The 24,536-nt window shown below is 40.1% G+C and overlaps 1 protein-coding gene across 1 annotated transcript in view; it reads left to right on the plus strand.

Annotated features, from left to right (window-relative positions):
- LOC127570638 (tomoregulin-1-like) overlaps positions 1-24,536 on the plus strand; it is a 168,520-nt gene that overhangs the window by 134,135 nt on the left and 9,849 nt on the right. Inside the window, exons 6-8 of the mRNA XM_052016380.1 lie at positions 8,973-9,121; positions 15,861-15,917; positions 19,192-19,306. Coding sequence (XP_051872340.1) covers positions 8,973-9,121; positions 15,861-15,917; positions 19,192-19,306 — 321 coding nt within the window. The remainder of the gene's footprint in view (positions 1-8,972; positions 9,122-15,860; positions 15,918-19,191; positions 19,307-24,536) is intronic.

A 24,536-nucleotide genomic window follows, 5' to 3' on the forward strand; every position in this document is an offset into this window, starting at 1 on the left:
AAAATTATAAATGGAACATATCTTTGATTATACATTGAAATTTTCCATTAAAACTGTTATAAATGTGAAGTAAAAAGGATGCAGCTGAAGGAATGTTGAACCTTATGATGAAATATTTTATTCTGGTGTTATTCAAATTATTCATGGGTGAATATTTTAAATATGCACAATTTGCTTCAAAACATAGGCAAATACCAATTGAATTTAATAGAGAATTTTAATGTTGAAAATATCCCAAAGTACTGTGCAGTGGAGTAATCAAAAAGTTGATACCAGACCAAAATATAAAGAAACTCAATCAATAATGCAGTTTTGAGAAGGGTCTTAAAAGAATGAGAAGGTGGAAAGATCAGAACACAGTTCCTCAGTGGGAGAATGCATGGGTGCCATTGTTAAGATGGTTTATGGTGGCAGGGGTGAGGGTGAGTGGTTGAACAACAGACCAAAGTATGAGGAATAGGATTACAGGTTATTGTTAAACATGAGGAAGTGAAATTTAAAGTTGATACATTAAGGAGGGAGCAAGTGCTAATCTAGATTATCAAAGACTAGGGTGTGATTGAATATAATTTTGTGTGAGAAATAATGTGAGTAGCTGAACTTTGTATGGATGAGAGTTTTACCAAAGATGAAAAGATAAAATTGAAGATAACTGAGTTGATAATGATTTTAGTAAATAATTAGCTGATGTAGCGATGGAGTTAGGCAATAGAATGGCAGGGAATTTATGACATATGAGAACATTTGGCCCATCATGTCTGCCTGATTAAAAGTGTTTCTCTCATCTTGTATGAGTTGCAAGTTCATCCACCTAAACATTGGAAAGACCAAAACCATTCACCTCCAGCTACTCCAACAAACTTTATACCTACATCACTGACTTCATCCTCTTTTCTGGTCAGTGACCATGTTGAACCAGGCTCCCTGCAACTTTGGTTACCTATTCAGTCCTTAATTAAGGTTAGGAAACCAGTTCTTCTCCATCATGTAGAATTCTAGTTTCAGAACTCTATAACTTCAGCTGTCTCTGTCCCACTTCACCAACCTACAATAGCAACCTTCAATTGAAATTGTCACTTGTACGTTCAGCAACTCTAAAGATCCTAGCTGGCCTCTTTTATTTTATTTATTCACATATATTACCTCCCAGAAGATGTCTGTGTCCTACATCACTGGCAATGTTTATTATGCATCCCTAGTTGCTTCTGAACAGGGGAAACAGTTAATGGTCAATCATATTGATAGGTTGGAGTCACATAGAGGCCACACTGAGTAAGGGTGGCAGATTTCTTTCTGTACACTCTCTGTAAATACAACTGTTTCCAAGTGTTTTTGCTAAAATTCTGAGTCAGATTCAATGCCCTGACCTTGTTGACCTGATATAATTCCAAAACCTAAGGGTTTTTTCTAAAAGCTTCCATCTTTGCCCAAGATTTCACTGATCCTTTCTCATGTCTTTATTGGTGCATTGTTCATTATTTTTCCTTTTGAGAGATCTTCACGAAGTGCTGTAAAGATACAATGGAATCTAGAATCATAGAAGGTTAAGACACATGCTGCCCAAAAGTGGACTTAAAGTTAATCCCATGACCACCCATGGACAATAGCCTTTTTAGTTATGGTTCATTGAGTGCTCATCTTGATATTTTGTAAATGTGGTGAGAGTTTCTGGCTCCACCACTTTTTCAGGCAACAAATTCCTGACCCCAAACATGCATTGTGAAAAAATAATTCCTCAACTATCGGATTCTTCTATCAGTTAACAAGATCAATTCCCCCTAGTTATTGTCTCCTCTGGTAAGGGAAATGAATCATTACAGTAAACCTCTCTAGAAGTTCTGTATTTTCACAGATCTCACTAAATTTCCCTTCAATGTCTTTTATACCAAAGAAAGCAACCTCAGAGTAGCCAATTGCCACTCATAACAATAATCCTTCAGTCCTGGTAACTTTTTTGTAAATCTACTCTACATCTTCTCTAAAACTGTTCCCCTAGTGAGGTGACCAGAACTGTACATTGCAGTCTTACTGAGGCCTAAGTAGTGTTTTATACAATACTAACACTACCTCCCTACTCTTGTATTTTATACATTGGCCAATAAAAGCAAGTATGCCATTTTCTTTCTTAAGCACCTTATTTACCCATCTTGCTTCCTTCAGATCTATGGACCTACGCTCTTTTTGTTGTTCTACCCTTCTTATATCTTGCCATTTATTGTGTTTTCCATTGCCTTGTGAAGTCTTTCCAAATGCATTTCCTCACACTTCTCTAGAATGAAATCCATTTACCACTTTTTGTGTCTATCTAACATCACCACCGAAAACTTCCTGTTGCCTAGATGTTTCTTTTCATCTCTATACTGCCCATTTTGATATCATAGCAAAATTGATATCAAAATAGGCACCTTGTCTCAAATGGCAACTTATGTCAGATAAACCTGCACCTCCCTTAAACCCTAACATCAGATTCATTGAGTTGGCATTCAGTAGTTGTATTAGAAACACCTAGCATTAAAAAATATATTTCTCAAAATTTGAAACCTGGTAAATTATAAACTAGAATATTTTAATCCTAAAGAAGGAGTTTTCTAGGTTTACAATACAATTAAATTTCCTGTCTCAGTTCAGATGGTTAAGCAGGTGTGTAGCAAAAGTTAAATAAGGGTATTGTTCAAATCACTAGGATGGGAAGGACTGGCGACTCAACATTGCAAGAAATAAAAGTTTCTGGCATAAATAGGGGGCGGGGTATTGACCAAGTAGGTCATCCTTGCAGTAACAAGGAAGGATGTTTTAGAAGGCTCTTCAAGTGAGGCCATATGGATAGACTTTGCTGGGGATTATTCTGCAGGCATCAGAACAGTCATTGGGAGACATATCCCAAGGGTCTGATGAGATGTATCTCAGACTGCTATGGGAAACAAGGGAAGAGATTGCTGGAGCCCTGATGGAGATATTTAAATCTTCACTGGCTGCAGGTGAGGTGCCAGATGACTGAAAGACAGCAAATATGGTAGCTTTATTCAAGAAGGGAAACAGAGATAAGTTAGGTAATTAATTATAGGCCACCTAGTGTAATGTCAGTTGTAGGGAAATTATTGGAAAAAGTTCTGAGGGACAGAATTAATATACACTTGGAAAGGCAGGAATTGATCAGGGATAATCAGCATGAATTTGCAGTGAAAGATCCTGCCTGACTAACTTACTTGAGTGTTTTGAAGAGGTAACAAAATATATTGATGAGGGCAGTGCAATTGATGTGGTTACATGGATTTGAATAATGCCTTTAGCAAGGTACCACATGGGAAACTGATCTAAAAGGTTTGAGCCCATGGGATCCAAGGCAAGTTGGAAAATTGGATCAAAAATAGCTTGATAATAGGAGGCAGAGGGTGATGGTGGATGGTTGCTTAAGTGATTGAAAGCCTGTGATCATCATTGTACTACAGGAATTGGTGTTGGGACCCTTGTTGTTTTATATATACGTTAACAACTTAGATGTGTATGTGGGAGATATGATTAATAGGTTTGCAGATGACACAAAAAACTGATGGTGTTGTTGATAGTAAAGAAGGTAGTCTTGGTCTACAGAATGATATTGACCAGCTGGTAAGTTGGGGGGGTGGGGGGGTTTGGTGATGGTAATAAGCATAGGACAAATATCATGAATGGTAGGACCCCAGGGAATGTCAAGGAACAAAAGGTCCTTGGTGTTAAAGTCCAAAGATCCTTGAAGGTTGCAGAACATGTAAATAGGGCAATGAAAATGACTCATGGAATAATTGCCTTCACTAGCTAGCCCATAGAATGTAAGAGTCTTGGTGCAACTTTAAAACATAGGCGGGTAGGCAGAGGGGGAGGTGTGGCCATGATGGTTAGTAGTGATATAAAATCAATAGAAAGGAAGGACATTGGGTCAGAGGAGGTGGAATCCTTATGGGTGGAGCTAAGAAATAGCAAGGGTAAAAGGACAATAGTAGTAGTCATATATAGGCCCCCTAATAGCAGTCAGGAAGTGGACGATAAGTTGCAGTTTGAGATAGAAAAAGCATGCCAGAGTGACAATGTGAAGATAATTATGGGGGATTTTAACATGAAGGTGGACTGGGAAATCCAGCAAGGCAGTAGAACTCAGGAGAGTGAGTTTGTGGAATGTCTCAGGGATGTTTTTCTGGAGCAACTTGTTGAAGAGCCCACCAGGGGATCGGCTGTTTTGGATTGGGTGCTGTGTAATGAACCAGAGGTGATTAGGGAACTAAAGGTAAAGGAACCACTGGGAACCAGTGATCACAATATGATTGAGTTCAGTTTCAAGTTTGAGAAGGAGAAGCTGATAACTGGTGTATCGATATTCCAGTGGAACAAAGGAAATTACAATGGTATGAGAGAAGAGTTGGCCCAAATTGATTGGAAGAGTAAGCTAGCTGGAGTGACGGCGGAGGAGAAATGGAAGGAATTTCTACAGGAAATAAGGAAAATGCTGGATAGATATATTCCAAGAGAAAAGAAGGTTTTGAATGGAAAAAAGGCACAAATGTGGATAACGAGAGAGGTGAAGGCTAAAATAAAAGCAAAAGGGGCGGCGTACAAAGAAGCAAAAATTAGTGGGAAAACAGAAGACTGGGAAGCTTTTAAAAACCTGCAGAGAGAAACTAAGAAGGTCATTAGGAAAGAAAAGATGAATTATGAAAGGAAGTTGGTGGATAACATTCGAAAGGATACTAAGAGTTTTTTTAAAATACATAAGGAGTAAAAGAGAGTCACGGGTTGATATAGGACCAATTGATAATGGTGCAGGAGATATTATAATGGACGATAGAGAGATGGCAGAGGAATTGAATGAATATTTTGCATCGGTCTTCACCGTGGAGGACATCAGCAATGTGCCGGTTAGTCAGGAGTCTCACGAAATGGAACTGAGTTCAGTTAAGATTACTAGGGAGAAGGTGCTAGGAAAACTAAATGGGCTAAAGACTGATAAGTCTCCCGGAGCGGATGAGATGCATCCCCGGGTTCTGAAGGAGGTGGCTTTAGAGATAGCGGAGGCATTGGTGATAATTTTCCAGGGATCGATAGATCCCGGCATGGTTCCGGAGGACTGGAGGGTCGCAAATGTAGTTCTGTTGTATAAGAAAGGTGGGAGGCAGCATAAAGGAAATTACAGACCTATTAGTCTGACGTCAGTGGTGGGAAAATTATTGGAATCTATCCTCAAGGATGGGGTTACGGAATACCTAGAGGCACAAGGCAAGATAGGTCCTAGCCAACATGGTTTCGTGAAGGGAAGATCCTGCCTGACCAACCTATTGGAGTTTTTTGAAGAAATCACAGGTAGGGTGGATAAGGGAGAGGCGGTAGATGTTGTGTATTTAGACTTTCAAAAGACCTTCGATAAGGTGCCTCACAAGAGACTGATTAATAAGATGAGAGGTCATGGAATTACGGGTAGGATAACAGAATGGGTGGAGCATTGGCTGGTTGGCAGGAAGCAAAGAGTGGAAATAAGAGGATCTCGTTCTGGTTGGTTACCAGTAACTAGTGGTGTGCCGCAGGGGTCGGTGTTGGGACCGCTTCTTTTTACCTTGTACATTAACGATTTGGATAATGGAATAAATGGTTTCGTGGCTAAGTTTGCGGATGACACCAAGATAGGTGGAGGAGTAGGGAGTATTGAGGAGATAGGAAGGTTGCAGAGGGACCTAGACAGTTTAGGAGAATGGGCAAGGAAATGGCAGATGAGATTCAATGTTGAGAAATGTGCAGTTGTACACTTTGGAAGCAGAAATAAGTGGGCAGATTATTATCTAGAAGGAAAGAAAATTCAAAGTACGGAAGTACAAAGGGACTTGGGGGTACTCGTGCAGGATACCTTAAAGGTTAACCACCAGGTCAGATCGGTGGTAAAGAAAGCGAATGCTATGTTGGCATTCATTTCGAGAGGTATAGTGTATAAAAGTAAGGAAGTGTTGATGAGGCTCTACGGGGCACTAGTGAGGCCTCATTTGGAATATTGTGCGCCGTTTTGGGCCCCACATCTTAGGAAGGATGTGCTGACGTTGGACAGGGTTCAGAGGAGATTTACAAGGATGATTCCAGGAATGAAAGGGCTTACGTATGATGAGTGTTTGTCGGCTCTTGGACTGTACTCACTGGAGTACAGAAGAATGAGAGGGGACCTCATAGCGACATTTAAAATGTTGATAGGAAAGGACAGAGTAAATGTGGCTAGGCTGTTTACCTTGGTGGGTGAGTCCAGGACCAGAGGGCACAATCTTAGAATTAGAGGGTACAGTTTCAAAACAGAGATGAGGAAAAATTTCTTTAGCCAGAGGGTGGTGAATTTGTGGAACTCCTTGCCACGTACAGCAGTGGAGGCCAGATCAGTGGGGGCTTTCAAGGAGGAGATAGATAGATATCTAAATAGTCAAGATATCAAGGGATATGCGGATAAGGCCAGAAATTGGGATTAGAATAGGTTTTTTTTCCTCCCCCATTCCCCATTTCTCATTTCTTTTTTCCCTTTTCCTTGGAGCAGACTCGATGGGCTGAATGGCCTGCTTCTGCTCCCTTGTCTTGTGATCTTGTGATATTGGAATGAATATTATGTGCTGTCCTGGTTGCCACACTACAAGAAGGATGTGATTGCACTGGAAAGGATGCGATTGCACTGGAAAGGATGCAGAGGAAATTCACCAAATATTGTTTGGGATGGAACATCTCAGTTCTGAGGAGAAAATGGACAGCTGGGGTTGTTTTCCTTGGAGCAGAGGAGGGTGAGGAGGGACCAGATAAGAGGTTTACAGAATTATAAAAGGCATGGATAGGATAGATATGCAGAAACATTTCACCACGGCAGAAGTATCTCAAACAACAGGGCATAGGTTTGACGTGAGGAGTAAAAGGTTTAGAGGGGATCTGAAGAAGAATTTTATTCACCCAGAGGGTGACTACAATCTGGAATTGAGAAGGCAATGGAGGCAGGTACTCTCACGGCATTCAAAAAGCATCTGGACGAGCATTTGAATCGTCAAGGTAGAGTAGGCTCTAGACTAAATACTGGTAACTGGAATTAGTAGGATTAGTATAGACACGTACTTGATGGTCAGCATAGATATGGTGGGCCAAAGGGCCTACTTCTGCTCTGTATGATTCTCTGAATCTATTAACAGGCATGCCAAGTGAAGAAGCAAGCAGGAGAAATTAGCCAGCAGTGTACAGAAATATGTGTGCACTAGCCATTGCACTAAGGAATACATAAAATAACATCATAATTGACTCTGATAATATTAATCAAATGAAAGACAGTTGTCACTTTTAACACCTGAACTGCATTTCTAGCTGGTTTAATTTCCACGTAAATCTATGGATGTTCTCTGAGAAACAAGGGAGAAAAGAGTAAAAAGAGTGAAACAATGAAAGTGAAGGGAGATAAGCAATGAGAAATAGAAAGGTAGAACATAGAATTTACTGCACAAAGGTAAACAAGACTCAGTTATTTTAACTTCTACCACCGAAGCAATGAAGTGGGAGCAGTGGTACAAGACAGCATGCCATTCTTCCCTTGACATCCTCAGAAAGACCTTAGTGGACCTGATTTTCACTGGAGAGCCTTAGAAAAAACATGCTTAAGATGAATAATCATTCTCCCATTCCCCATACAGTATAACTACAGTTGGAGTTGACCGATAAATTACTGGGTTGAGACCTACTCACTATTCAATAGGTGGTCGACACAGTGCTATTAATGTTAGTAGTCTCACTTACACAAAGCAATGATGCAATAATGCAAATGTTCCTACCTTGCTATGGAGGCATTGGAAGCCAAACTTGGAAAATGATAATAGGAAATTTGGAGAAAAGTTTGAGATGGCTTCTCAGTTGTCCATAATTCTCTATTCATACAGATCAGTGGCTGTTTTGAGAAGGCACAGCAATCCCCTACTCACTCACATCTTCCACGAAACTAGAATTTCAAGGCCTTTATAAAATGAGTGTGACCTCCAATAAATGTAAACATTAATAAATGGATTTAGTTAGTTATGAGGAAAAACATGAATGTTTAAGCTGAGCAACTTCAATTTCAAATAAACATTTTTATTTAACTCTTCTGATTATCCCCAGATATTAATATGCTTTAACTAGTGCATTGATCCTTGTGAAGAATTTGATTGCCAAAGTAGAATTTTAGACGTCCTTTTACTGATGGAAATTGGAGACGTCTGTTAGCTATAACGGGAATGCCCCCCTCCTCAAAAAAAATCAGATTATTTAATGTTTCATAAGGAGAAAATTTATTTTGTGTTCTGCAAAGAGAATTTGTTTTCATCATTCATGTGTTTCTGATACTGATGTTTGCCAGAATGATCTTGAATAGTGGAAGATTCAATGAAAGCAAACTGTAGACACTTGTACATTATGCAAAACACTTCTGTGCAGCTGGAGGATAACTACATCAGTTATATTAAATTGGCTCATTTGTGTCTAATATGCAGTGGTGTACAAGGCAGTAAAATCGACAAAGCTGAACAAACATCACTGTTTATGTCATGCAACTGGGGTTTGAAATTAAGGGGAGCCTGTAAAATAGTTCTGCCAAGTCATACAAACCTGTCCCCAAAACCACTTTAAAAGGGGCAAGCTAGTGAAAGAAAATCTGTCACTTAGGCAATACATATTGTCTCTTTTGAGGCTATACTGCTCATGGAAGACTGTGTGACATTCCTATTGACTCAGTCCTTCACATATTAAACATTTATTCCATCAGCAATGAGTGATCAATTATGCTTAAAAATAAATGCTTTTGCAGTATGTATATTTAATCTTAGATGCCTACAACACTTTTTGCTTTCAATGGATTACAGAAGTGGCAGATGTGGCAATATTATGTTTATAGGTTTCCTGATTGTCTAATTTGCATAAGTGATTGGTTTGGTTGCCTACTTAGTACAATGTGGATATTTTGATTTTATCAGGTGTGTGTGTAATATAGACTGCAGCAGATTCAACTACAATCCAGTGTGTGCATCTAATGGAAAGTCATATGATAGTCCTTGCCTTGTCAAAGAAGCGTCCTGCCAGAGACAGGAGTGGATTGAAGTAAAACGTCTTGGTAAATGCCAAGGTAAATGAACATCTTTTCAGAAATGATGCATTGATTCCAAATTCACCGAGTTCTAAGACACTGATACCTATTTTAGATGTCAAAATTCTGCAAAACATTTCAACTTATCCATGTGTAGAGTTTTGGAATTAATAAAGTAAAAGCCATAGTTGATGCATCATTTAGCTCATCCATTATGTAATTATTGGCATTTCACCCAGTCTTTTTCATTTCCATTCACCTCATGCAGCATCCCATTGATATCCCATTGATTGTTTAGCTCCATATGATTTTGCATTTCTGTCTATTCAAAGCTATTGTACATTTCCAAACTGTAGTGTTTTCCATTAATAATTATGCAGTTCTGAATGAAAATATGCCTCCCCTCTAATAGAACTTGTCAGCTTGTTTGTTCTCAGGAACTACTGAGTGAATCATCTATTAATGCATTACGCTTAACTCCAAACAATAGAAAATTGCAGTGAAGGAAATAAGAGGTGAAGAGTGGGATGGTGGGGAACAGGACTGCAGCAATAGGATTAGTTTAGCGACAAGGGCATATTTGTCAAAGGTTTAATTAGGATGTATAAGACTAATTATTGGGATGTCAATCTTTTAGCTTTCTCAAAAAACTGAAAGCTATTTGGAAATTGTCAATATTCAAGAAAAAGAAAATCATTCAAAAGATATATAATTTAGCTGTCATTTTGTCACGTTAATATCATTTATTATTATTTATTTTTTTTTACAAATGATAGATACTCCTTATGCTAACCCTATTTCAAAGCTGGATTTTTGTGTTGCATTCTGTCTTTACCTCTCGTTGTCTTGGTGTAGCGGCCAGCATAATCAAAGACCCCAGCCACCCAGGATATTCTCTCTTCCCTCCTCTTCCATCGGGTGGAGGATACAGGAGCCTGAGGGCACGTACCACCAGACTGAAGAACAGCTTCTACCCCACTGTGATAAGACTATTGAACAGTTCCCTTATACATTGAGATGGACTATGACCTCACGATCTACCTTGTTGTGACCTTGCACCTTATTGCACTGCACTTTCTCTGTAGCTGTGACACTTTACTCTGTAATGTTATTATTTTTACCTGTACTACATCAATGCACTCTGTACTAACTCAATGTAACTGCACTGTGTAATGAATTGACCTGTACAATCGGTTTGTAAGACAAGCTTTTCACTGTACCTTGGCACAAGTGACAATACTAAACCAATACCAATACCAAGAATTACAAAACGATTGGAGTGTGGACTCCTAATGACCCCAATGGAAGGCTAGAAAAATGAATACTCTTCAGACTAGAAATGACAAGTCAACATAATAGACAAAGAGAAACATGAATTGTCTTACTCATGAAACAGACAATTGGCCCTAAATGTCTGCAGATATGCTGGTTGTCCTTTTCATAATCATTTGCCCCAAGGTAGCTTGAGCCCCACTTTGTACGCATCCTGCTTCCTCTCCTAACTTACTGTATCCATTCTCTTCCAACGTAATTACTTGCAGCCCCCTCAACTCTTTGAAAACACTGATTTCCCCCATGCCCCCAATGTCTTCTCTGAATCCTGATCCACCAACCCTTTTATCCTCCTGTGTCCTTCTTGGCATTATACAATTTTGGGTACACATACGTATACAAACACACGTATGCACACAACCTAAACACCCTGATTCCTGCCAATATAGTCATGATCCAATTTTAACCTCTCTCCACCCTCCTCCAAATCTAACCTGAGACCAGCTGTGATTGTAGCAGTGACCTCATCTGTGCCATTCTACCCCTATTGCAGTATGACTGAGGTCCTAGACCTCACTGTACTGGCAGAGTATTACCCAAAAATAGACACTTTCAAATCTTTAGGTCTAGATATCAAAATCAACAATCCAATAGCATTGGGTACTTGATTACAGCTCCAAGTATCTAAGATCAGCCCATCCATTACTAAACCATTGCGCCCTTATATCTTTCCTCTCTGACCTAAGACCTGGCTCTCCTTGTGCACTAGTCACTGAAAGGAAGTGTTCAATTGCAGCAAGCAGTTAGAAAGGCAAATTGTACATCAGCTTTCACTGCAAGAGAATTTGAGTCCAAGAGCAAGGAGGTGTTACTGCTTCTGGACAAGGCCTTGGGAGACCCCATCTGGATTTGAGTGTGCAGTTTTGGTCTTTGTATCTGAGGAAGGAGGAGTGCAATGAAGGTTTACTATATTAATCCCTGAGGTGGCAGAGCTGATGTATGCTGAGAGATTGGGTCAATTGGACCGATATTCGCTGGAGTAGGGAAAAATGAGAGGGATCTTAAAGAAACCTGCAAAATTCTGACAGGGCAAGGCAGATTAGGTGGAGGGCGAATATTCCCTATGGCTGAAGAGTCCAGAACCAATGCCTCAGGATGTGAAGTATGTCATTTAGAATCAAGATCAGGAGAAGTTTCTTCACCAGAGGGTGATGAACCTGTGGAATTCTCTACAACAGAGGTCAGTGGAGGCCAGGTCATTGATAGTCAAGAATGACGCAGGTGGTAGAGGCTATGACAAGACCATGCTCCAAGCATTTTCTGAGGAAGAGAGTGCTTTAGAATCAGCCTTTCCTACTCCCTCCTTGCCAATCACACCTTTCCAGATGGTTGCAGATGAAATATGGTGGGAATGGAGCCAAATGTGCAACTGGAGTGTGGCTGGGAACTGGCTCAAGTGCACAACTGGAAAAATGCCAGGAGCGGGGACAGCTTGGTGCAGTTTTGGTCCCATTATTTAAGAAAAGATATATGGGAATTGGAGGCACACCAAAAGAGATGAACTTGGCTAATTCCTGGGATGAGAGGATTGTCCCATCACAGCAGCTAAAGTTTTGGTGTTTAGAAGAATGAGAGGTGATCTTATTGAAATATATAAAATCCTAGCGAGCATGACAGAGAAGGTGTTGAGATGTTTCCACTCCTAGGAGAATCTTGAACAAGGGAACATAGTTACAAGATTAGGCAGTGGTCATTTAAAGCAGAGATATATAGGAACTTATTCTCGCAGAAGGTTGTAAATCTATGGAATTCTCTACCCTAGAGTACTTATGAAGCATAGATCATTGGGGGGTGTTTAAAGAGGAAGAGATACATTTTTGAAAGATCAGGGAATTAAAGACAATGGGAAACTGGCACAGAAGAGGAGATGAGGCCTAAAGCAGATCAGCCATAATCATAGTTAGTGATGATACTGTCTTTGGGGGCCTACTCCTGCTCTTATTTTCTTAAGTTCTTATGTTTCTTATGATGTGCAGGTGGTAATGGGGAACGGGTACATGATTGGAACAGGGTCAGGTGCAGAGCCAGAATATGGCCAGGGGTGGGACCAGGTGTGTGGCCAGGAACAGGACCAGATGCATCACCTCATAATATGCGGTCTTGCCATTTAGACCAGTGTGGGTTCAAACCATAGTGCTCTTTTTGTGGGAAATGTGAAATATTCTTTGCTCCAGTCTTCCACCAGTCCCCTCCCTCATCTTTTTCCAAGGACTATATCGGTGCCACTTCCTGCTCCTGTCCTGAACTGGAAAATGGCACCAACATTATTGTTGAATTCCACCTTTCTGTCACCTTCACAGGGTACAGCTCTGACTCTTCCCTTCCATGACTCCTCCTTCAGCATTTGTGGGGCTAGTCCAGCAGCTGTGATTCACTTTAACGCCACTGACTACCAATGTTATCTTAACTACACTGCCTTCCACATCATTTCCTATGAGGAGATCATTGCATTCTCCTACTTTCTCTGCTTCCATTGTACATACTCTGACAATGCCACCTTTTATTGTAAAATGCTTCTGATGTGTCTTTTTCCTCAACCAGAGATTCTCTCCATCACAGCTGAATATGCCCTCACTCTGGTTATTTCAGTTTCTTATACCTGTGAACTCCCCTTTTCCCTTTTCTCTGAGAACCACGATAGGATTCCCCATCTCCTCACTGTTAACTTCACCAGCCTCCAGACAGACTATTTGTTTAGTGTTGCCACCATTAAACAAATCTTTCCCTGCTTTACAGAAGACCTAGCTGCAGATCACTCCTCATTTTAATCATCCTTCCCTCTCCCACACTCTCTGTCCTTGATCTCCTACATCATTCCATTGCAGCTCAGTTTAAGCCTGAAGAAAATCACCTTTCATCTGGGTACTTTACAGCCTTCCTGACACTGGGTCGAAAATTGTTTGAGAATTTCTGGGCACATCTTTTGTTTCTGTATTCATTCCTTTATTACCACCTTTTGCCCTGCACCGTTATCTCATTTGCAGTTTAATCTCTCCTATCTCCTGTTCAGCTATAAGCCTTCCTTTTGTCCTTCCCTCCTTTCCATTTTTCTCTGTGGATTTTAAAGATTGTTTTATCTTCAATTCTTTTCAGACCTAATGTGATAACTGAAATGTTAATTGTTTGTCTCTCCACAGATGCTGTATGGTGTGCTGAGTATGTTCCTTACCCCCTTAACCAAATGACATATTACTTCCTTGTTGCTTGTTAAATGTTGTTTGACATTTACTCGAGGGAAGTGCTTCGGGACACTTCTGCTGTTTTAAAGGCACTATAAAAATGCAATTAGTTGTTGTGGACTAGAAAAAAAAACTTCTGGACAGGACTTTAATCTCACACTTCATTTCTGGCTCATTTGTGTGTGTTGTGAATTTGGATAATGACAGGTTTAAACCCTTCCGTTGGAAGATTTAGTTTAAACATTGATCTAAATAGAAGGATACCCTTTAAAGCAGTCATTGGAAATGTGACCCTTTATCAAATGATGCCCAGGCCTTGATAGCAAGTAAACACTATTGGCATGTAGATTCTACTAAAACTTATTATCAACCCAATTAGAGAGACCTTGACAGTACAATAAGACATCAGGAAGAAGATAAATAGTTGAATCAATGAAGCATGTAGAAGACATTTTATGCATAAATAATCTTGGTGGGAAGGAATGATTATGGTGATGCAAGATACTCAGAAGCATTCACAGCAGTTGCTTCTCCATACCAAGATTAAAAGGGATGTCAGAGTGTGAACTTGAATGTAACATTTACTCATTCTTCTCATCGGCTTGGAGATGAGACAAAAATCAATCTACCTTACCCAGTAGGACACACGGAGGCTTTTTCAGGTTTTTTTAGTAATTTTAAATAAAACTATAATTATTTGTATTTGCCCCTTTTCTGACTTTCTCTCACTAGAGATACCAACCTGGGCTCCAGCCTCTACTTTTTCTGCAGATGAGATAAAACACAGTCTGTTGAAGTCCACGGTGGGACAAAATGGACACAGTTTATTGCAGGAGCAGACATAATGGGCTAAGTTGCATCTCATCAAGTCAATAGTATGCTAAACAGAATTGACCATTTTGTTTAGTTAGAGCCTACAGCTGCGAGACAGGAAGCTGTGAAAATTACAATTATCATTCTCCAAAATGAGCTTGTTCTGTTCATGCTTGGAAACGACAGTCCCCAAGAGCAATGTGTCTGAGACCAAGAAGGCAGTGGTGTGGAAGATATCACTACAAATGTATCAGCAGTACATCATTTCATTTCATTGTCCAGCGGTGACCCCATTTTGATTTAAAGAGGTCACTCACAAGACATTGATATCAATTACTAAAGACATGGAATCATTAAACGATACACACAAGAGACTCAGTCCATCTGTTTTGATGATGCCAGCTCCTATACTGTTGCTTGCAATATGCTTTTTTCCTCAACTTTGCATTACCTTCCACTGTAGATAATGGTTCCCACAGCAATGTTGGTTCTATTTCTGCCCTCATTGTTCTCCACCCACCAGAACCAAGGTAGGATCTCCCCCATCTTCACTTCTCACTACACCAGCCCTCCAATTCAACAGCTTCCTTCTGCAGTTTCTGACACCACCATGAGTCATATCTTCCTCTCTCCTCCTCTTTCAGCATTTCAAAGGGACTGTTCACAACATGAAGCTCTGTTATTTCACTCTGTCTCCACCCTTACCCACTCTCCGTCCCATGGCACCATCCTGTGCAACAGCAGGAAGTGCAACATCTCTGCTTTAAACTCCTGTTTCTCCATCCCCCAGCAACCAAGCACTTTCCAACTGAAGCAATGATTTGTTTGCATTCCTTTCAATTTAGAATAGTGTATTTGCTGCTATTCCCAGAAGTGACTGTGAGCCAGTTGCCTCTCACTTTAATCCTCTGAGTCACACCCACTTTGACATCTGCACCCTCAGCAACTGTTAGAGCAAACCTTAATATAGACTCCAAGGTAGACCAGCGCATCTTAAGAAAAGGTGTATTACAGCTTTTTAGACTCAACATAGGGATCAATAATTTCAGATAATCAGTATTTCACTATTTTTCTTTCAAATTTCCAGTAAACACTCCACTTTCTTATGATTATTTGGGATAATTTTTCATTTACTTACAAATATTGTATTTATTTTTCCTATTGTCACCTTATTTCACCACACATCATAATCCCTTTTGTTGTTTATTGACTTCTGCCTTCCATCCTACAATAAGCCTTCCATTTTGTTATTTCGTCTCCTCCTCGCTCTTTTAACAATTTAAAACTTCTTTTATCTCTAACTTTCCCCAGTTCTGATGACAGATTGTCAACCTGAAACATTAACTCTGATTTCTTTGTCCCTCCACAGATCTTGCTTGACCAGCATCTTCTGTTTTAATTGGCCATGAATCATCCTACTAATAGCCTTTTTATGTATTATTGCTTCTTTTTAGATGACACTGGTTCTTTGGGGAAGGACAATGGATTTCAGCTGGGAACAGAAATTAAAGGTAAGTGGCTGAAACACCCTCTGTGACTGAAAACATTTCAGCATTCTAGTGAATTTTCTGGCTGCATTGCCTGGGACATGATGGGCTGAGTGTTATGTTGTGAAATAAATATTCTATGATTGCATGATTTATTTGAAGTTGGGAAAGCTGGGCTCTTCCATACACTGCAGATTTGCCCCATTTTAAACCAGGCTTAAAGTCATATCATATGAAGTATTATAGTACAGCTAAATTAAGCCTAGATGAACTTTTTCTCCAGTTGGAAAAGGATTGCTTAAGATTGTGTTGTGTAACTTGATAGGTAAGCACCAGGGCCAAGAAATTACCTGGTTCAGCACTGTTTATTTCAGTGATGCACAACTGAAAATTAAGTTTGGACAGAGTGAAATGTAATTAGTGAGCATTTCTGGGTCATTTTGCATCACTCTGGAAATCCAGCCAGACCCTTATTAAGTCTTGCTTGAGCAACTGACACAATTTCTCCATCAGATTACATTAAATTACATAATTCCCACCTGGAAATTTGCCAGAGAAATTAGTCCCTGTTGTTCGAGGGACCATTGTTGGTTAGGGTAACTATTGTTGGTTAATAAGGAGAAGCAACCAGGGAGCAGGATATTCTAGATCTGGTATTATAGAATGAGCAGGGTTACTTAATGATCTCATTGTGAAGGGATTATTCAGGGCAAGGTAGAATTCCAAACGGTCTGAGGGTGAGAAATTTGGGACTAAAATTAGTGTCCCCTGCTTAAATAAAGACAATTATAGTGGAGTGGGGATGGAGTTAGCTAAATGTATTAGGAATATAGATGAAAGACACTTATGAATTTATAAGTCACAGCAAAACTACAATCTCAGCATAATATGCCAATTCTTTAGCATAACAGAACATTTTGAAATATCTCCTGCAACTCAAACTCTCAGAGGGGTTCAAGGAGGAACAAACTATCTTAAATGTCAAATAAATCAAGATGTGAGGTTAAAGTCAAAGAAAGGTGTTTATTATGGATACAGTGGTACACGGAGAACTTGTGAATTAGGAGCAGGAGTAGGCCACTTGACCCCTCAATCCCATCTAATAAGATCATGGTTAACCCAATTTAACCTCAATTCTGAATTCTGACATACTCATAGTAACCTTTCACCCCCTTGCTTATTGGGAATCTTTCTCTGCCATAAAAATATTTGATGGTGACTGATTTCTCCCATGAGTTGTAGCAAGCCTGGAAAGTACAGCCAGTTTCATCAAGGTTACCTCTTCCCTCAGTTTTGCTGCTTCTGCTTCCATCAATCAAGTGACAGGCATAGAGCGTACACATCTGATTGATGACTGATTGGTAGTCCTGAATGCCCTGCAGTGAATAGCAGTAAGAGAGCTGCCAACCTCATTCTTCTGTTGCATTTTCCAAAATGGAAGTACACTGATGACAGCCATAGAAACATAATGCAATCCACTGTGCATCAGTAAGTGACATGTTAGAGGGATTAGTTTCAGGACTTTACTTTTGACAAAGTTGTGAGTCATCCGAAAATTTCATTTTGAATTTATATCTTGGTAATATATGGCCTGCTTCATCTTAAACTCACCTTCATCTTAAACTCCCATCTTAAACCTTCATTCTCACCACTATCTTTCCATTCCAAATTCCCGAGTTCCAGATGGATAATCATAGCCTATAATGAAAATCAGAGGCCTAGTGACGGAACCTTTTTGGTTGTGGGATGCCTCAGCCAACTTCAGTATGCTTGAACACTATAGCGCGAGCATACTAGGTCCTTGGTCAGAAGGCAAAGCCTGAGGAACAGTTGTCTTTCTCATAGCTCAGCCCCATTGGTGAAGAACGGGATGTGTTTTTCCAATCAGAATCAAGCTTATGGCAGGAGTCTAGCCACCGGAATGGGTTTTAAAAGAGTGTGGGACAATAAAGGGCAGGTGAATTGTGAGTGAGGGAGGCATGAAGCTACTCATCTTTATATATTTGAAATATTTAAAAACAATTAAATAAAACATCGAAAGATTGAAAGCAGCATACAGCAAGTTCTTTGAAAATGTTCCAAAACAAGTTGCTGACAAAGTTTGGAGAGGCTATTCAGAAACTCATTGCTTTAAATGCTTGGGGCCTGAAACTACATGAGGCCAGTGTTTTTTTTTGCAAAACTTTAACACAAACTTTAACATAGCAATCTGCAATTCAAAATTGTAACAAAGACGTGTGATTAAAGTCTGCAACAATGCGAATCAGAGTTTGTTAATGCTATATGCGTGCCCATGAAAATTTTTGGTTCAAGACAAATATATAGGCTATTAGTATATTCAAAATGCAAATGGGGAAATGAAGTAATGGCAATTTTTCCACTGCTTTACAAATAAGGTGGGTGTAGTCAACTGAACAGCTATTTCATTTTCCTTAGTTTTCTTTTCTTCCACACAGTCCTCCCAGATAGATTAGTCAGAGCAGTTCCTGAGGGCAAACATGTGGCCTCTCAGATGACAGAAGATAGTCCTTCTTGGGGTCCAACACAATGGTCGTAATTGCTGATGACTATTCAAAATTACTGCAGACAGAAGGCATTGAAACCAACAGCCATTAATACCACTGCAGACCTTTCCACTTCCAGCCACAAGGCCCAGTGAAAAGCTGGATTTCAATGGGATAATGCCAGTTTGAAACCAACTTCCTGAACACAGAAACCCAAATAGTTTCCGAGCAGGTCCAGTGGTGCATACTTTATGCTCTGCCTATCTGGCACCAAAGTACAAAGAAGAGGAATATCAGCCTATGAAAAAACCTCTTATAACTGCAAGAGCAGGGAAAAGGACCTCATCTTTTAACAGTCAGGTAGAGTAGCAAACAAACTGTTTTTATATGTACACCTGGAAGCCCCAAGACTGAACCATGTTAAAAGTATTTATGTAACATGGAGTAGAGTCTTAGTTAAATGGCAAAGCTGAGGAACAGTTCCCTTTCTCACAGATGGGCATGGGTTCATCATTTTGGTGCATGGAGGATGCACCAAATTGCATTCCATTTCAGAGCACACATGTTACTATAATGCATGTTTAGCATACATGCAGGGAAAAACGTGTACTTCATTGAATGAAATATGGTAGTTAGTAAAACCCAAATGAAGCAAGAAGGGATTCATTTAAATTGCTCTAAGTACTTCTCGAAAATTATTTCTGCCATGAATACCGGAATGTTAATTACAGCAGGAAACTTGTGCCAAAAGAAATGAGTGCAGATAATACTGACCGTTTTTTATTTACTTTAAGATGCCAGTGATCAAAGAGAAGATATTTACACTGGGAATTACCAACCTTGTTCAGAACATGTTTGCATGCATGGTAAATGTGAATATATTTATGCTCGCCGAGAGACATCATGTCTGTAAGTGTCTAAATCTTTCATCTCCTTTTGTCAAAATAATAGGCTGTTGGTCAGCATGCTTTTCAAGTTTAGGTTATTCTGTATTGCTAAAGATCCAAAATGTACCCACAAATAATCTTAGAAATAAATTATTTACTCTCAGATGTTAGGAAAGTATGCTTTAATTGGAAATATTCATATGTACCAATGCACTTGTTTGGCACTTACGTATTCTATGTGCATAAACTGATTAGATTTAATGTGTGAAGCAATAATTTGTTCACTAGAGAATAATTGTATTTACTGCTAGATAACTGTTGGTTTGTTGCCATAACTGAATATTCAAGTGCTACCTTTTACATTCTGAGCAATAAGTGGAATAATTTCCATTCCAGGACATGCAAGATGTCCTCCTTTTTTCAGAAAATGGTTTGACCCCCCCCCCCCCCACTGCTATCAATGCAACCCTCACCCACACCTCTTCTACTTCCCACACATCTGCCCTCATCTCAACCCCCGCTAGTCATAACAGGGATAGAGTTACCCTTGTCCTCACCTACCACCACATGAGCCTCCGCATCCAACACATCATTCTCTGCAACTTCTACCATCTCCAGCTCAATTCCACCACCAAGCACATCTTCCCCTCCCCTCCCTTCTCTGCTTCCCGTGGGGATCGCTCTCCCTGTGGCTCCCTTGTCCACTCATCCCTCCACATCGATCCTGCTCCAGGCACTTATCCCTGCAACCGCGCTCAGTGTTACACCTGCCCCTATACAGTCATCACAAGATCACAAGACAAGGGAGCAGAAGCAGGCCATTCGGCCCATCGAGTCTGCTCCAAGGAAAGGGAAATAGAAATGAGAAATGGGGAATGGGGGAAGAAGAAGAAAAAAAAACCAAAAAAAACTATTCTAATCCCAATTACCAGCCTTATCCCCATATCCCTTGATATCCTGACTATTTAGATATCTATCTATCTCCTCCTTGAACGCCCCCACTGATCTGGCTTCCACTGCTGTACGTGGCAAGGAGTTCCACAAATTCACCACCCTCTGCCTAAAGATCCACAAATTCACCACCCTCTGGCTAAAGTCCTTCCAGGTGAGGCAGCCTTTCAGTTGTGAATTCACCAGTGTCATTTATTGCATCCAGTGGTGAGACCTGACACAGACTGGAGAATTGCTTTGTCGAGCATCCTCGCTCTATCCGCCACAACAGCCAGAATCTCCCGGTGGCCAGCCATTTTAAATCCACTTCCCGCTCCCACACCGACATCTGTCCACAGCCTCTTCTACATCAAGTTGAGGCCAGATGCAAATTAGAGGAAGAGGACGTCATATTCCGCCTTGGTAGTCTCTAACCCAATGGCATAAACATCGACTGCTCCAACTTCCGGTAACCACTCCCTCTGTCCCCCCTTTTGTTTTCCCTTATCCCACTGACCCCTATACCCCTTCTCTTTCCCCTCCCCCACCCTCTCTATCTGCTCATCACCCACACATTCCTCCCTCTGGTCCTCCTCCTCACCTCCTTCCCTTTATTCCGTGGTCTACTGTCCCCTCCTACCAGATTCCATCTTATTCAGCCCTTTGTCACTTCCACCTATCACCTCCCAGCTTCTTACATCATTCCCACTAACCCCCCCCCCCCTCCACCTGCCTATCTTCTCCCTCTCACCTGGATTCACCTATCACCCACCAGCTCTTGTTCCATCCCCTCCCCCGACCCTTTTATACTGGCCAGCTGCCCTCTTTCTTTCCAGTCCTGAGGAAGGATCTCGGCCCGAAATGTCAACTGTCCATTTCCCTCCATAGCTGCTGCCTGACCTGCTGAGTTCCTCCAGCATTTTGTGTGTGGCTCTAGATTTCCGGCATCCGCAGTCTCTCTTATGTCTCCAAATGGAATAATCTGAACATTTTGAATGATGAACAGTTGCTCTTTTCAAATTTGTGAACATCTTTTGCTCTGATAAATACACAATCAATAAACGCAGCCTCTAAAATATTCCCATAAGATAGAATGTGGTCTGCTTATTCATACAAGACCCTATGTACATTGCTCAGAAGGTGCAGTAAATGGTTTGCCTTAAATCATTTAATTTAAAAACCTTTTTCCTTGCAATTCCCATGTATGCGAAGTTACTTTCAAGATAGTAGACCTGCTAATTAGCAAGGGATGTAAGCTGCTCTGTACATTAACGCTCAACTGACCTGTATGTGCATTCTGTGAGGTAGATCCACAATGGCAGGCTCAGTCCCAAATGATGTTACAAAGAGCTCCTTAGCTTAGCTCTAAGAAATGCTTTTCAGGTCATGCAATGAAAAACATTCCAGAAAGGTTTCTGATAGCTATAAAGGTGGGATCTTACATACTGCATTATTCACTTAATTTGTGATCTTGCCATCACAAACTGGCTGGTAGTGTAAAGGAGGTCACGGAGTTGCTTGATACTTCTTTAAAGGTGACATTCCAATAATATAAATGTTGTTCTTGTTAAAGCTTTCATTCTTTTAGGTCAAGTGGTCAAATTCTTTCTACATATCTAATTCCCTGCTGTAGCCCTAGTGGACTATAGGCTTGACTTCACTGAGCAGACACGTGTGTGAACATGACTGACCAACAACTGTTAAGCTCTTGGGGATATGAAAGAATCATCATCGTGTTTCATAAAATAACTACTCTTAAAAATAAACTGTTGTGTGCAAAGCCCGGATTCACTCAATCCCAGAAGTTTGAACATATTCATCACCATATATTAAAAACTACCTAATAAATCAGCAGATTGCACTCTATAAGCATTATCTATAATGATAATGCCTTCAAATAGTTTTCATGTAGAAGATGAATAAGTACAAATTAACGTAAAATGCAATGGAATATATTTTGGGTATGAATAGCAGCCTACACTGTTAGAGTAGCAAGTATTGGAAATAAAACCAAGAAAAGTTAGAAATTGATTATGTCAAAAGTTGCAGTGAAGAAGAAGGGATGGCATAAAAAAGGGATAGGCACTGAGAGTTTAATTTGCCATCATGTTCAGCACAGGCATCATAGGCCAAAGGACCTGTTCTTGTACTATGTGTTCTATGTTCTATGAGAATGACTGACTGACACAAAAGGTCATAGTGCTGGTTGAGAAAGAATGGTGAAAGCTTGTTAAATACAACTGATCAGTCTGGAGGTATAAATAGAGGGAGATGGTTGAAGGCAGAGATGGAAAGGAAAAAAGGAAAAATATACATGCCAGAGCTATGAGATATACAACAATGCAGTTGCTGGAACTCTGAAATAAAAGAGAGAATACAGGAAATGCCCAGCATATCAACATTTTCTCCTGTTCCCAGTTTTTACTTTTATTTCAGATTTCCAGCAAGTGCAATATTCTAAATCTCATGTGTTTTTCACCCCTTTTGTTCTCTCTCTCCTCCTCCGTCCTCATCCTTCTCTAGACAGATCAACTGTGATTAATGGGTCTGTATCACACTCTCACAATCTTTTGTGTCAATCAGTCTCTCTTGGTCTCCAGCCTATCACTGATACTCCCTTTGTTCTCACTGAGTGTCAGAATGCTTGCTTTTAACTTTACTGTTTAACCTGTTATCTATTATCTCTGAATGACTGCTTGAAGTGAAATCTTAACCTAATATTGGGAAAATAATTAATAGAGCCATATAATATGCATAAAATGGTTTTGCTAGAGGGAAAGAGTAAGCACAGACAAAATCAGAAGCACGTAGCAAAATCAATGAAACCTGAGCACTCCATTAAATACTACATTAATCAGAGGGCACTCATCTTATGAAAGAAGTTACTCTACACAGCTCCATAATTTACAATCATGTTAACTAAGTGGTAGATTAGTATTACCAAACCTATAGACATGTTTCCATTGCTATTACTTATTTAACACAAGTAGATGGTTCACAAGATTTTGCTTTTGTGAAGATATATTTTTGACGTTGCCAAGTAAAAAAAAATGTTATAAGCACATTAACAATTTGAAGAGCAATGCTGGGATGGGGTGAACTGCGGGGAATATGGAAAGGGGGCAATAAATAGAACCTAACTTTTGGAATGGAGGCAGCCAGGATTGGGTCAGGCTGGTAGTTTACACACCACATACTTTTATTTTCCATTGATGTTAATTGACAGTAAAATCAGATGGAGCATAAAATAGGCAGCCAAACAGATCTGAAACTGCAAGGCAGATGGATTAAAATCACTCCATGTGTGAATTGAAACCTATCCAAAAATGTTATTTAATACATAAGATCAAAGAAGTAGAGAGTTATTGTGTCTGTAAGTCCCAAGCATACAGAAGTTTTCTTTTGCACTAAGAACACATGGAATTTCATTCTAGTGAAGGATCCCTTTCAGCATGCTAATGTTTTCTTGCATGTTTTTCCTTAAAATATCTTCTTAATAGTCTACTGTTTTTCCTGGACTATTGTGTGCAGTTCTGCTCCCCACATTACGGGAAGGATGTGCTTAACCTAGAGAAGGTGCTGAGAAGATTCACAAAGATGTTGCCTGGATTAGAGGGCTTGAGTTATAAGGAGAGATTGGATAGGCTTTGTCTGATTTCCCCGGTGCAAAGGAGGCCGAGAGGTGTCATGATAAAGGTATATAAAATTATGAAAGGCATTGATAGGCTAGATAGCAGGTATCTGTTTCCCATGGCAGGAGTGTCCAACACTAGAGGGCATAGGTTTAAGTTGAGAGGAAGGAAGTTTAAAAGGGATCTGAGGGGTAAATTTTTCACACGAAGAGTATTGATATTTGTTTATTACTGTCACTTGTACTGAAGTACAGTGAAAAACTTGTCTTGCATACCAGTCATACAGGTCAATTCATTACACAGTGCAGTTACATTGATTTAGTACAGAGTGCATTGATGTAGTACAGGTAAAAACAATAACAGTACAAAGTAAAGTGTCACAGCTACAGAGAAAGTGCAGTGCAATAAGGTGAAAGGTCACAACAAAGTAGATCGTGAAGTCATAGTCCAGCTCATTGTATAAGGGAACCGTTCAATAATCTTATCACGGTGGGGTAGAAGCTGTCCTTAAGTCTGGTGGTACATGCCCTCAGGCTCCTGTATCTTCTACCAGATGGAAGAGGAGAGAAGCGAGAATGTCCTGGGTGGGTGGGGTCTTTGATTATGCTGGCTGCTTCGCCAAGACAACGAGAGGTACAGACAGAGTCCAAGGAGGGGAGGCTGGTGTCTGTGATGTGCTGGGCTGTGTCC

The sequence above is a fragment of the Pristis pectinata genome, chromosome 5, assembly GCF_009764475.1.
Source record: "Pristis pectinata isolate sPriPec2 chromosome 5, sPriPec2.1.pri, whole genome shotgun sequence".
NCBI lineage: Eukaryota > Metazoa > Chordata > Chondrichthyes > Rhinopristiformes > Pristidae > Pristis > Pristis pectinata.